Genomic DNA, 14,412 nt, shown 5'->3' with positions numbered 1-14,412 from the left:
CTCTTCTACTACTCTCTTTCACTCTGTATCATCTCTATCATTATTATCAGATTAATCAGAGCTGTACAGACTGCAGAGTCAGCTATTCAATCTCATTCATGAATTCAAAGAGATGTATATGACATTATATGAGATTTTATTACAGAGTATTTAGCAATATATACTATAAACACAGAGATCAAAATATGATAGAGATAGTAAGAGAGAAGTAGAGATAGTGAAAGTGATAGAAGAGACTGTAGAGTAGTAGAGATAATGATAATAATAGAGAGACTAGAGAGTGAAAAAGATGATAGAGAGGAGTGATAGAGGTGATAGAAATGAGAGAGATAATAGAGATGGTAAGAGAGAGGTAGAATGATAAGATGAGAGTAGAGATAGAGAGTGAAAGTGATAGAGAGTGCTGTGAGGCGGTAGAGACAGTGGTGATGATAGAGATGATAGAGGTGATAGAGGTGGTAAGAGGTGATAAGAGGTGGTAAGAGGTGATAAGAGGTGGTAAGAGAGAGTCAGAGTGAAAGAAGTGTAGAGGTGGTAGAGATGATAGGAATGATAAGAGAGTGAGTGGTAAGATGAAAGTAGAGTAGAGATATGAAGTGAAAGTGATAGAGGGGGCTGTGAGGTGGTAGAGGCAGTGGTGGTAAAGGTGATAGAGGTGGTAGAGGTGGTAGAGGTAGTAGAAGTGGTAGAGGTGATAGAAGTGGTAGGGGTGATAGGGGTGATAGGGGTGGTAAGAGTGAGTGATAAGATGAAGGGAGGGGTATGAAGTGAAAGTAATAGGGGATGCTACGGGGCGTTAGAGGCGGTGGTGATGATAGAGGGTAGATAGAGTGATGCAATTGGCAGGCGCCACTATGTATCCATGGATTTTTGATGGGGTGCACGTGACATCACGTGAGGTCACGTTACAGCGTTTTTTGCACGGAAAAGTTGGTTTTTCTTTAATATATAGAGAGATAATAATAATAAGTATGAAACTACTATTTAATGTTAGAACCGTGTAATGAGATCTGTCAAATTGGCAATGAGACTATCAAAAATTCTGGTCCTGGTCTCAGACACAGTCACACGGTCAGTCTAAGTGCGCTGGTGATGATTGAGCTCTTTTATCTCAGTAGTCTACATCTATCTCTTCTATTAATAAGCTGTAAAATCAATCTTACAGAGTCTTCTGTTTTAAGCTTAGCTCTGCAATGTCTTTGTACACAGAGGCTCGTGTGTATTAAGATATTTTTAAACTAAGTTTCTAGTCTTTATTTCTAGTTATATTACTCTCATTAATCATATCACTAAACTTGTAAATTGAGGTTTACAGATTAGTTATAATCTGAAAGACACTAGTATCCGGTATCTGATATTTAACAGTTGAAATTTCAGAGTAATCAGATACTGAGTATTTAAAAGTCTATATAATTATTAATCTCTGTGTCACGCTCCCGGCCGCGTCAAGGGCCCGTTGCGGTTCCACACGGCCCATCGCTTCCATGCGGATGATTTCATCCCGTCCGAACCGGTTTCCAACCACCCTATGACATCATTCGGATATATCATAGGAAGATCCGATTGATGGATATGAGAACCCCGCTTCTATACAAGGTCAGCAGATTACTCTTCCTTGGCAGTGAGGCGCTGCTGAGGTATCGCTCCGGCTATCCTCGCTCGTGGAATGGGAGGAGGGTATCCGCTCATTGTCTATATAGAATAGCTAGATGCTGGCTCCTCATCTAAGGAGTCAGCGATTCGTTTTTCTTCTACTGGAATATATACAAGAGTTACTGCATGTCTCATACAATCTTCTTAGTATACTAAGTACCATATCTGTGATATCCTCGCAATAACCCTGTAGCCTACGAGCTCGCTATTCAAGCAAGATAGTCAAGCCCACTCATACGGCTTCCCAAACAACTACCCCTACGTGAACGCCGCCGACTAGCCACCGCTTCGGTTCCGCCACGTTACACTCTGAATAAATCTGAGAATTATTTCATTAACTCTAACTTACTGTTTCAGTGATTATTTTATAAGTCTGAGAACTCAGAATATTTATCAAGATTAGAAGATTGAAGAAGAAGAGAGAGAAAGAATTAGTAGTAATAATAGAGAGATTAATAAGAATTGTAGAGAGAGTCTTGAAGAATAACATTATTATGTTGTAATCTAACTACGCGAGTTACACTTATCTCAGCAAGCTCAGACACTTCTCCAGATATTCATTGCTGTTTTAACACTGAATTAATGATTATGTCATGAGCTAATCTCAAATAAGCAATAAGCTAACTCAAATAGTAAAATCAGATCATGTGAGTGATGATATCTTACAAAGTATCTGAGAAGAAACAGTTTCTGATTATTAGTAATATGAGAAGAATTTACTCAGTACTCTGAGTATGAAAGAGAATTTCAACTCAACTTCATAGATTTATCATTTCTATATTATCTTAAAACCTTAGAATAATAATGTTCTTACAATGTATCTGATTTTTATATTCATATCTCAAGTTCTTAGAATAGAAGTATCATCTCAAAGTTAATCAGTGTGTTTTTGAACACAGGAATTTTAATTCAATTTCTTATATAAAAAAAAGCTCTTAGAAATTCTGAGATTAAAAAATATGATCATTTTCAAGAGTATACATCTATCTTAAATATAGATTTTTTTGAAATATTAAAGAAATATTTCTATTCTTCTTCTCTTTAGCTATAAGCTAAGATGATTTTCAAATCTCAAAGATATATGAATATATAGTAATAGACAGTCAAAGTTAAAGAATCTGAAAAATTCTTGTAAATCTCAGAAATCTTCATTGAAGATGAAACTATTTCTTCTCAGACTCTCTGGCAAGAATTGCTCTGAGTACATAACTTATATCAAAAGTAGGTTAGTGTTATACCGGATTAACTAGTTAATAATAATGCTGCAACCCGTTCAAACTGAGTCAGAGATCTGAGCCCGCTGAGATAAAGTTACACTAAATGAATAGGTTGGGATGGCACGTGACTAGAGTAGGTGTAGTAATCATCAACACTCCCTCTTGCTACACTGTGGCCTATAATAAGCTGTCACCCGGGGCCTTCTTCATTCTCAAATCTTTCAAAAATGCAATAATAATTAATTACATGAATCGGACCCTGATTTCCTCATTAGAAAAGGTGTCCATACAGCAATAACTGTAAAAATCAAGAAATACATGCAAAATCCATTGATCTGCTGTATCATCATTATCATTCAATCATTCCTTCTTCTCAATTTTCTGAATGTCAACTCTCTTGACAAATTCTTCAAATGCAGGCTTCATCAATGGCTTGGTGAGCCTGTCAGCTATGTTCACTGTAGAATCAACATGTTTCATCATGATTTTCTCTTTTTCAATCAAATTGTGGAGAATATGATATCTAATCTCGATGTGGCGCGACCTTCATATTAAGAATTCTCCCTTTGCTAGATCAATTGCTCCCTTATTATCAACTTGTAGATGCGAGCATATTTTCGCTTTTCCATCATTCATCAACTCAGTATCATATAACAGGTTGCATCATCTGTTATACTCAATCAATAACTTGCACCCTCTCTAGTGAGGGTGTTATTCCTGTTAAAAAGTGTTTTTTCACCCTCTGTCAGATCAATGAAGAATCTCATTGCCAGCTTGACAGCTCATGTCATAGATGCGAAGATTGAACATGTCATTTTTGCCTGAACACAGACTTTGCAGAATGGTAAAGCTCATTAGCCAATAATTCTCATCTCTAGATGTGAGTCTGCCACTATTTTTGCAATATTCGCGGGATTTAGATGTTCTAGCTTTTGATGCCATTGCATTATTGTAAGTTTGAATCAAGTCTCTGTATATAATCAGCCTTTCCATTTCATAGATATCATTCTCATTTAATCTTGCTGTAAATGAGAACATGCGGTCAGAAGACATAATCAACATATTATGATTATTTTCATATATTAACTGCTTATAGGTATAACTCTGACATACAAGCTTACTCATACTCATGAGATTCACTTCTAACTTCAGAATATAGCAGACATTATTTAACAGTATATTCACTTCTTTCACTGGAATCTTCATATCTTCTATAGCTGTAGCAGAGATCATTGTTCTATCTGTCATTTTCAACATCACTTTCACCTTCTGAGGTTTTACCATGACAAGATCCCTGTGGGGTGTGGCATGGGCACTCGATTCAGAGTCTAGAATCCAGGTACCTTTCCTGTCTGGTCACTTGCATAGGTCTTTTCCTTGATGGAAAATACTTGCTTCATGACATTGTGTAAGAAATCCCGCTTCTCATGAATCCTTTACCCCTATTCCTATCTCTCGCGTAATCAATAGGGCTAGCGGCCCTTGGCTACACACAACTATATAGACTGGAGTTCATGAATACTATTCATAACTCAGCTTGAATGCTATTATACATTTAACTTCTACATTTTATCTTCTCACTGTGAATACTTCTAGTAATTAACAGTATATATCATGTCAAGCTGTAAATATCTGAATAATTGTCTGTGAGCACTTATTCTTACATTTCAAGCTCAGTCAGTCAGTAACTGTCTATTATAACTGAAAGAACTAGAAACTTGCATACTCTCATCTCTGCAAACTCTACTGCAGATACTCAGAAGCAGTTATCTGAATTATAAATAATCTCTATGAAAGAAGTCTCAGAGAACTCATCAATCACTTATAAGACATTATTCTCTACATCTCAGACAGAGAAACTCTCTGAATTCATGAATAAATCAATCTTAGTGAAGAATATTCTTAAGCATCTCTCACAGAATTAAGCTATTTTTCTACAAGAAATACTTACTGTCTGTAAACACTCTTGAACTGAGTTTCTAGATATAATCTTCAGAGACATCTGTGAATTGAAAAGAAACTTTCTTAAGCTGTAATTACTTAAGATTATCTATCAAATCACAATCTATAAAAGCTTTTATAAGTTTGTATTTGAAGTTGACTTATAAGTCTGACTGTGTGATATGAAAGATGAAGAAGCTGTTATCTATATAATGACAGATCTCTATTACACTGAAGTCAAGAACTGACTGAATCATTTAAAAAATAATCATAAGAGATCTCACTGATCTGTTCTTAAGACCTATCTAGAGAATAAGTTGAGAAACTCTGTGAGCTGAATAGAGAACATCTGAGCTGTGATCATCAATATTAGAAAAAGAGATGAGAAATCTGATGAAGACTACTCACAGTGCTTTATAAAATTATGATATGAATTGAGATCTGTGAAAACAGAGCTCTGAAACAAGATCTGAATAATAATATTTATAAAGAGACTGAATAAAGATATGCAGAATAAGCTTATTAAGTAAAACTCTAAACTCTTAACTCTGAAGAAACTGATAACTCTCATTCATTACTTACAGATCACTGTGAGAGTCATAGATCTGTGAAGAGCAGATTATTAACTAACTCTATGAGAGTCAGAACAACAGAGAACAGATTTATCAGAAAAAGATAATAAGATATAGAGAGATTTATATCTGACTGCTGAGCAGAGAGAAAGAGCTTCATAAGCTTCTATGAACAGAGTGTATAACAGAGAGATTAAGAAAAAGAGACTCTGCTTTATCTGTTCTAAATCAGAATATCTTCTTGTAAACTGTCTGAACAAATTAAAATAGAAATTTAAGAAGTTATAAACAGAGTCAGTAACAGTCTTCTTAAGAGTCTTGAAGCTGACATCTGAATCTGTTGCTCTCTCAATGAAAATACTTACTCATGAGAAGAGACTGCACTGCAGTACTGCTGTCTCACAAGTATGAAAAGTATTGATAAACTCAGAATCTCAGATCACTGTGATGTCTCTAAAGCTCACAGAGCAAATGAGCTGAAAGGTGAAAACTGAAAACCTGCTCTTATAATAAGCAGAGCATGAGAACTCAGATCTGAGAGCTGAGAGACTTATAAGAGTTATCTTTGAATTACAAGATCTCTCTGAAATCTGAAGAAGATTTGTGAAAACTGTAATTATCACAGACATCACAGATGATATATACTTGAGACTTGTATAACTTCAAAGACACAATCTGCACATAGCTGTCTGTGAGTCAGATTTATACTTTCAATCAGTGTTGATAGACTCACTTACAGAGGTAGAAACAGTTGATGCTGCAGAGTTAGTTAGAGAAGATAAGCTCATCTATGTAATAACTTTATAAGTGTCTGAGAACCTTGCAGTCATGAAAACTGAGCTTTAGATATCAGAGAAATATCAAGATCTCATAGAGATGTTCAGCTCAGTAAAGACAGCTGAGCTTTCTTCTCACTGTAAGAAGAATCTGATAATAGATTTGATAGAAGAGTAGAAACTCTTCTGAGAATCAATCTATAAGCTCTCTCATTATGAGACAGAGGTCTTGCAGATCTATGTGAAGAAGAATCTGAAGAATAGCTTCATCTGATCTTCACAGGCCTCTACAGAAGCCTCTGTGATGTTTGTGAAGAAGAAGAATAAAGATCTCAGATTATGTGTAGATTACTGTGATCTGAACTTCAAGATAATAAAGAGCTGCTACTCTCTGTCTCTGATTGAGAATGTGATCAACTGTCTCATGAGAGCTGTCATATTCACACAACTGAATGTGATTAATATATATACACAGCTGTGAATATAATCTAAGAATGAATAAAAGACTGTCTTTAGAACTGCACTGAGATTATTTGAATATCTAGTGATGTCTTTTGATCTGACTAATATCTCTGCAGTATTTCAGTCTTTTATTAATAAAATACTTCATGCATATCTGAATGTCTTCATGATAATATATCTGAATGATGTGATAATGTACTTCATGAAGAAGAAAGAACACACTGAGCATGTATGAAGTGTGTTAAAGGTCTTAGATGAGACAGAACTATATATTAAGCTTATAAAGTACAACTTCAGTGCTCACTGAATTAATTTTCTAGAATATGTAATCACTGTAGATGATATTCAGATGAAATCTTCACAGATTAAGACTATTCTATTATAGCTGAAGTTAACTAGTATTCATGAGATTCAGATCTTTCTGAGCTTTGTGAATTTTTATAGACAGTTTATCTTTGTATTCATAAGAATCTTCTTGATTCTTACAGACATGCTGAAGAGTGAAAACAAGAAGAAGTCATCTCATAAATGAAGAATAAAAAGATTGTTAAGAAGAGAGAACTGTGAGAACTTTCTTATTTCAGAAGCTCACAGAGCCTTTACAAGGTTGAAACAGACATTTATAAATGTAGTGATGCTGTTTCACTTTGATCTCTTGCTCTTAATCAGATTAGAGATAGATGTCTTCTTCTTTACAATTTCAGAAATAGTCTTACAACTACAGTCAAATGAGAACTGAGTTTCAGTGGCCTTTTTCTCATAGAAGATGTAACTCATGAAGATCAACTATAACATTTATAATTAGAAGCTTCTTATAATAGTGAAATTCTTCTGTCATTGATATTACTACTTTGAGAGCCTTGTAACAGTGATTACTGTTAGAACTGATTATGACAGCTTATAACAGTTTACTTCAATCAAGAAACTCTCACAGTGACAGGTTCACTGAGCTCAGAGACTGAGTGAGTTCTGATTCAAGATAGAATATATTAAGAGAACTAAGAACTCAGCAGACAGACTCTCTCACAGGCAAGACTATGTTAAGAAGACCAGAGTGACAGACACAGAGAGACTAGAGAAGACAGAAAAGCTTTATAAAATGCTTGAACTGAGTGTTATGAAGAGATTGACTGAAGAGTCTCTTAATCCCTTATAAGAGAAGAGAGAAGAGAGAGAAAAGAAGCCTGTATAACTACTCTCTACAACACTGAGAGTCAACACTCTGAGAATCTTCACAAGAATTCTTGAAGAGAGTATCTATAATCTGAAAAGTTTGCAGACTTTGAGAAGCACTGTGAAAGATCTGAGATAAGAGAAAACAGAGTATAAGTCTTTGTAAGATCTTCTATTCAGATTATCTGAACTGTAACTGAAGAATGAATATGCTCAGTATATTTAGAAACTGCTTACAGCAGAGACTAATCCTGCAGAAATAAAGAATTGAAGAGACTTAAATAATCTCTTACAAAGAGAGGGCTGAATTTATGTACCTGTGAATAAGTTTCTACATGTAGAACTTATCAAAAGATATCATAACTCTTCTCTAGTAAGTCATTTTACAGACACTAGAACTCATGAGTTGCTTATAAGAAAATACTTCTAACTGAAGATATAAGAACTTGTGAAGAAGATAGTGAATTCTTGTACTATTTGTCAGGATTCGCAGGTAGTGTGGTTCAGGCTATATAAAGAACTTACTTCTCTACTCATCCCGCAGGAACCTTGAAAATAGCTAGAAATGAATACTCTTATGAGCCTCTCTGAAAGCAAGAACATATATAATGCCTGCTTTGACAGTGTGCTGGTGATAGTGAATCACTTTATCAAGATGACACACTTTATACTCATCTGCAAGAACTTGAAGTCAAAGAATTTGACTCATATCTTTGTCTGTGATGTGATTCAGTTGTATGAGTTGTCTGTGAATATTATCTCAGACAGAGAATTAATCTTTGCAGAAGAGTTCTGATCTGATCTGATAACTATACTGAAGATCTTATGAGATCTAAGCACAGCTTTTTATCAACAGACAGATGATCAGACAGAGTATCTGATAAGTATATTAAAACAGTATCTGCAGTTATTATTATTATTATTATTATTCTTCCATTATACTCATATGCAAGCGGAGCTTATGATGAGTCCTTGCGTGATGTTAAATACAGGCCAAGTGTTGGTTATACAGGAGGAAATACAGGTGTTGAGACCACGCCAAGATAACAAGAACATAGGAAATACAAAGGAGTGACAATTAGATACATGCGATAATAACTTCCCAGCCCAGGAACATAGAGCGATTTATTGGAGCGATTTGTACACCTCTGTATTTATTAGGAACCTGAGGTGCTTGAGTTCCGGATTTAATGTATCCCCTGCGGGTTTCGAACCCACACGCCTTGGTTTCCCACGCCAAGGCGCTACCAGGTGGCCGCATTAACCATTCGGCCACCGGGGCAGAGTATCTGCAGTGCTTTGTCAATTATAATCAGAATAACTGAATGCATTGATTATCACTTACAGAGTTCATGTACAACAACTCAAAGCATGTCAGCACAGATAAAACTCTCTTTGAGATGCTCACTGAGACTCATCTGTGAATGATCTTGATGAACCCGCGAGAGTACACTATAGAGTGTGATGATGCCTGTGAATGAGCTGAGAGAATTCAGAAGATTCAGAAGAAAGTCTGTGAATTCTTGAGAAAGACTCAAGAGTATCAGAAGAGATACTATGACTTCAAGCATATTATGAAGAGTTTCAAGAAAGATGATAGAGTCTGACTGAGTCTAGAAAACATCATTATATAAAGATCTAGTAAGAAGCTGAATCTCTTACAGACAGAGTCTTGTAAGATTGTGAAGAAAGTTAGTTTACAGTTCTATAGATTGAAACTATCATCTGAGTTGCAGATATATAACATTTTTCATGTCTCTTTACTCTGTGAATATAAGAAATTCTTAGAAGAGAATTCTGTGACTCATCACTCTATCTGTGAAGTACTAGAGAGTGAAAGAGAATATCAGATCAAAGAAATTGTTGACTCAGAGAAGTGAGATTGTGAGCTCTGATTCAAGGTTCAGTGATAAGAGTATTCTGATAAGATGAATAAGTTCACTTGAGAATCATCTAAGCAGATAAGATATCTGTAGAAGCTGAGACATGACTTTTATACTGTGAATTTTGATAAGTCAGAATGACATGATCTTTGCTAAGAACCTGATTATAATAAAGACATTAACACTGTCATTTATAAACCCTAGTCTATAAGATGATGAGTTTCTACTGGGATGAACAGTCTGCAGTGTATATAAGAGAAGAAGAAATCATATTCTTATTAAAGCTAAAAAAAACAGAAAACAAACAGGGCTGTGAACACAATTTAGAGACTAATAAAGAAAAAAATAAAGAAAATTCATATTCACACTCTTAATATCTGCAACACTTAATCCTCTCACAACTATCAATTTTTCTCTTCAAAGAAGCAGAGAGTATCATATCTGCAGTACAGACAATTGTTGCATTTAATATGAAGACTGTCAGAAATGCACAGACTTCAGAAAAGCTGAATATCAGAGTATATGCAGTTGTGACAGAGTCTTGAGAACTGACTGTCTGTATATGTGATCAGATATCTCTCACAAAGCTGTGTTCACTCTCTCAGTTATACTGAAGTATTCAGCTCAGAAACAATTGAGACATGAAGAGAAGACTTATCTGTTCAGATCAACTCTCATCATGAATTCATGACATTTGCATTGTCTTGATTATCTGGATTTTATGAGTACCTGAGAACTCATCTCTCATTGACAATGAGATTGCAGAAATGCGCCGCGGCGTGAGAATCATTAATGAGAAATCTAGACATATTTGTATATACCTGATCAGAGATTGTGCAGGCAGAAGAGAAGTGATCATAGGCCTGTGAGACTGCAGAAGACACTGACAACACTGAGAGCTTTATAAGAACTGTCAGCTAGAGTCTGTAAGAAATTACTTATAAGAAGACTTACAGCAAAGAAGAGAACTGTGCTGCTTGAAGTCAGAGACTGACTTGAAGAAGAGATAAGATAAGCTGCTAACCTGAAGATTGAGTGCAGTGACAGAGCTGAGAGAAATGAAGATGCAGTCATGAGCAGTGATGTCTCTGCTTCACTAGCTGATAAAAAGTGATCAGAGAAGTTGCAGGAATGTTCACAAGAAGCTCAGTGATAATCAGATATCATTTGCAAAGATGTTGAAATTGAAAATTTTTATTCTTGAAAAGTTCTTGAATCAACATGTGAACATTGTCAGAAACACTCTCTCTCTATCATCTGAGTGAAAACACTTCATGAATGAATGAAAATACTCACAGTTTGTGAGAATAGAAGCTGTTATGAAAAAAGAGAAAAGAAGATGAAGTTTTATAAACAGATCTGAGATATTTATACTACTCTAGAGAGATTTGCTTGCACTGTAAGTGATTCTGCAGAACAGTCAGATCACTCTAGTAAATAAGAGTGATTGTGAATTGCAGGCCTGAATCTTTCTATATAACTATAAAGAGTGATTGTAGACTGCAGATATCTTGATTCTACAATTCTACAGAATTGATGAAAGAATGGAAAATTCCTCACAATTCTACAGTGTCAAAGAACAATGATTTGTAAGAATGAGTGAAAAATTAACTTGTGAATACTTCTCTTTGATGAGAATAATCTCACAGAGAGTGATTTATCTGTGAGATGAATCTGTGTGATGATCACATAAGAATCTTGTGAAAATGATTAAGAGTCAACTGAAATTCTTCTATATAAAAGATATGAGATGAATCTGTGTGATAGTTAGAGAAGAATCTGTAGATTATAAAGAATCTCATGAAATAAGAAACTAAGTGACAGACTCTTTTCTCTTTATGATAACAAGGGATTTTTCCTCACTGAGATTTTTTATAGATGTGAAGAGTTTTTAGTGAGTATAACTGCAGTGCTGAGCTGATTCTATGAAGTCACTCAGTGAAAGGCTTTGCAGATAAAGCCTTAGAGAGGGGAGAATATGTAAGAAATCCTGCTTCTCACAGATTCTTTATCTCTATTTCTATCTCTTATGTAATTAATAGGGCTAGCGGCTCTTGACTACACACAACTATATAGACTGGAGTTCACAAATACTATTCATAACTCAGCTTGAATGCTATTATACATTTGACTTCTACATTTTATCTTCCCACTGTGAATACTTCTAGTAGTTAACAGTACATATCACGCCAAGCTGCAAACACCTGAATAATCGCCTGCGAGCACTTATTCTTACACATTGTGAACAGAAGCAGCACTTATATTCTTCACATTCTTGTCTTTATTCTTATTTCTATTTGTATTGAAGTTTGAAGAATGTTTCTCAGAGTATTTCTTCCAACAGTTAGCCTGAATATGACCAACTTTTTGACAATGATAGCATATTCTCACATCATTACCTCTATGTTCAGGTTTGAATTCAGTGTTCTTGTCCTTGTCATTGTCTTTGTTCTTGCCTTTCTTATTCTTGTCTTGAGCATTATTTGCAGAGATCTTTTCATCAGAGATGAGAGATTCATCAGTAGCTGATAATTGTAGAAGAATATCTCAACACAATTTCATGAAATTATCTTTAAGTATTCTAGTGTTCTCATTCTTCTCTATTACATTTATTCAATTCTTTATAAAAGATGATCAATCTTTACTAATCTCTGTAAGAAGTCTATTGAAAAACATGAAATCTTTGACATTATATTTCAATCAGATATAATCAGTCCTGATTGTGATTAAATGTTCAATAAATGCACAATCAGAATTCTTTGATTTTGACATTATCTTAATCAATTCTTGAAATAGATAAGTTCTGCAGATAGCAGATCTCTTAGCAAAATTATTCTCTATAACAGATCATAGAGAATAAGCAGATAGTTGAGACTTCTTGAGTATAATAAAGTGAGATTTAATCTGTGAGATAATTACAGATTATATGTAGTTATATAGCTAGATATTTCATTCTGATTAAAAACATTGTATATTTATACTGACATTCTCATCAGAATTAATCTATTTATCATTAAGAATATCATTCATTTCAGATTATCTTACTGTAAGCAGAATCTCTTCTTTTCACATAAAATAATTTACAGAGTCAGTGAGTATAACAGACTTCTTTATAGATCTTACTTAATTTCTGAATTCATTAAGAATCTTTATCAATGCAGATATTCTACTCTTTCATTGAAGATAGTTTATTAAATCTGTACTAAGCTCTTTATTTTCATCTCTATCTATCTTCATTCACTTAACTTCATGCTGAAGTCTTGTAATTTCTAGTCTTATGTAAGTCTTCTCACTTACAGAGCTATTATTATTTTAGTCACTTGAGTTCTCTGCATTGTCTGACATCTCATTGATATCTTTAACTGAGTCTTTATATTTGTTATTGAACTTATCAGATTGTTCTTTCATGATTATATCATTCAGTTCAAATATCTCAGAAGTCATCTTTCAATTTGTTATTAACATTAGCAGTGATCTGTGATCTTGCATTTACTACTCTAACATTTTCTCATTTCTTCATCTTGAAGACATGTATTCTTTTATTAAGTCAAATATTCTCTCAGATCTTAGATTAATTATGAGTTCAATCACTTAATAAATCATCTAAACACACTTGTAACAACACATGAAGATGTCAATTGCATGTTATTACAGTTATTCATTGCTTACAAAGAGCTTCATAACCTCTTAAAGAATAATGTTGTTCTGTTATAATCTAACTACGCGAGTTACACTAAATGAATAGGTTGAAGCGGCACGTGACTAGAGTAGGTGTAGTAATCATCAACAGAGAGAAAGAGAATTATCACTAATACTGTTGTTCGGAAGATCGTGCGGCCGCCGGATAATAATGTGGCCGCGTCCGAATACGCTTACGAATCAGAAAGCAGAAAAGGTTGACCGTTACAGCTGTTGCGGCTATTAACTGTGACTAGACTGACCGTGTGATCATGTCTGAGATCAGAATCAGATTTTTTGATAGTTCTATTATTAATTCAACTGATCTCATTACACAGTTTTAACATTAGATAGTAGTCTTATACTGTTTCAGTGAGACTTACTATCTACTCTTATTACATTTTTCAAATGAGATTATAATTTTCACTTCTCAATTTAAATTATTTTTATTGCTTTAAATAACTTTAAATCTCATTTAAGTGTTATCAAAAAGCATTACTTTTTAAAAAATTAAAAATAGTCTAAAAAAAACCTTAAAATGTCTAAAAATAGTAACTTTATATCAAGAATGAAATTAAATAAGATTAAATGAAATCACTTTCTTATTTTTTTCAAGTCATAGTTTCATTTTAAGATCTGATATATAGTTACTTTACATGTTTTTTTAATAGTCAGTTTCAGTGAGATTCATATCAAGAAATGTATAAGATCAGATTAAATAAGATTAAATGTGAAATTCATGATTTCAGCAGCCAGTCTAGCTGTGACAATCTCTCTAGATCACGTGACTCATTACTATATTTCTTACAGAAAGAATATAGAGTTATTACATAACTGAATTATAATTATTTCACTATTTCAATCAGTGAGATCATCAAGCTGTAAATTATAGTATAATAATAAATGAATAATAAAATCACTGTAAATAAGTAATAAACTGAAAAAATCAATTATTATATTAATAATATCACTGAATTTAATCTATATAATTATTAAGTTTAAAAACTGTCTTATTCATTCATCAATATTATTCTCTATTAGAAATTATAAACACTTC

At 33.9% G+C, this 14,412-nt stretch overlaps 1 protein-coding gene and 1 pseudogene across 2 annotated transcripts; both read right to left on the bottom strand.

The window, feature by feature from the left end:
- Window positions 1-3,620: 3,620 nt before the first annotated feature.
- On the bottom strand, window positions 3,621-4,154 carry BDCG_17646 (uncharacterized protein; the record flags this gene model as incomplete). The annotated part of the gene is made up of 2 exons (XM_045426739.1): window positions 3,621-3,892; window positions 3,992-4,154. The coding sequence occupies 2 exons, from the start codon at window positions 4,152-4,154 to the stop codon at window positions 3,621-3,623; spliced, it is 435 nt and encodes a 144-aa protein (XP_045282301.1).
- Window positions 4,155-8,987: 4,833 nt separating this feature from the next.
- BDCG_17645 lies at window positions 8,988-9,076 on the bottom strand (annotated as a pseudogene). The gene has a single exon. The product of its transcript is annotated as a tRNA-OTHER (tRNA).
- Between the last annotated feature and the right edge of the window lie 5,336 nt (window positions 9,077-14,412).

Source organism: Blastomyces dermatitidis (assembly GCF_000003525.1).
Source record: "Blastomyces dermatitidis ER-3 genomic scaffold supercont1.9, whole genome shotgun sequence".
Lineage (NCBI taxonomy): Eukaryota > Fungi > Ascomycota > Eurotiomycetes > Onygenales > Ajellomycetaceae > Blastomyces > Blastomyces dermatitidis.
This window is presented reverse-complemented; position numbering and strand designations above follow the sequence as displayed.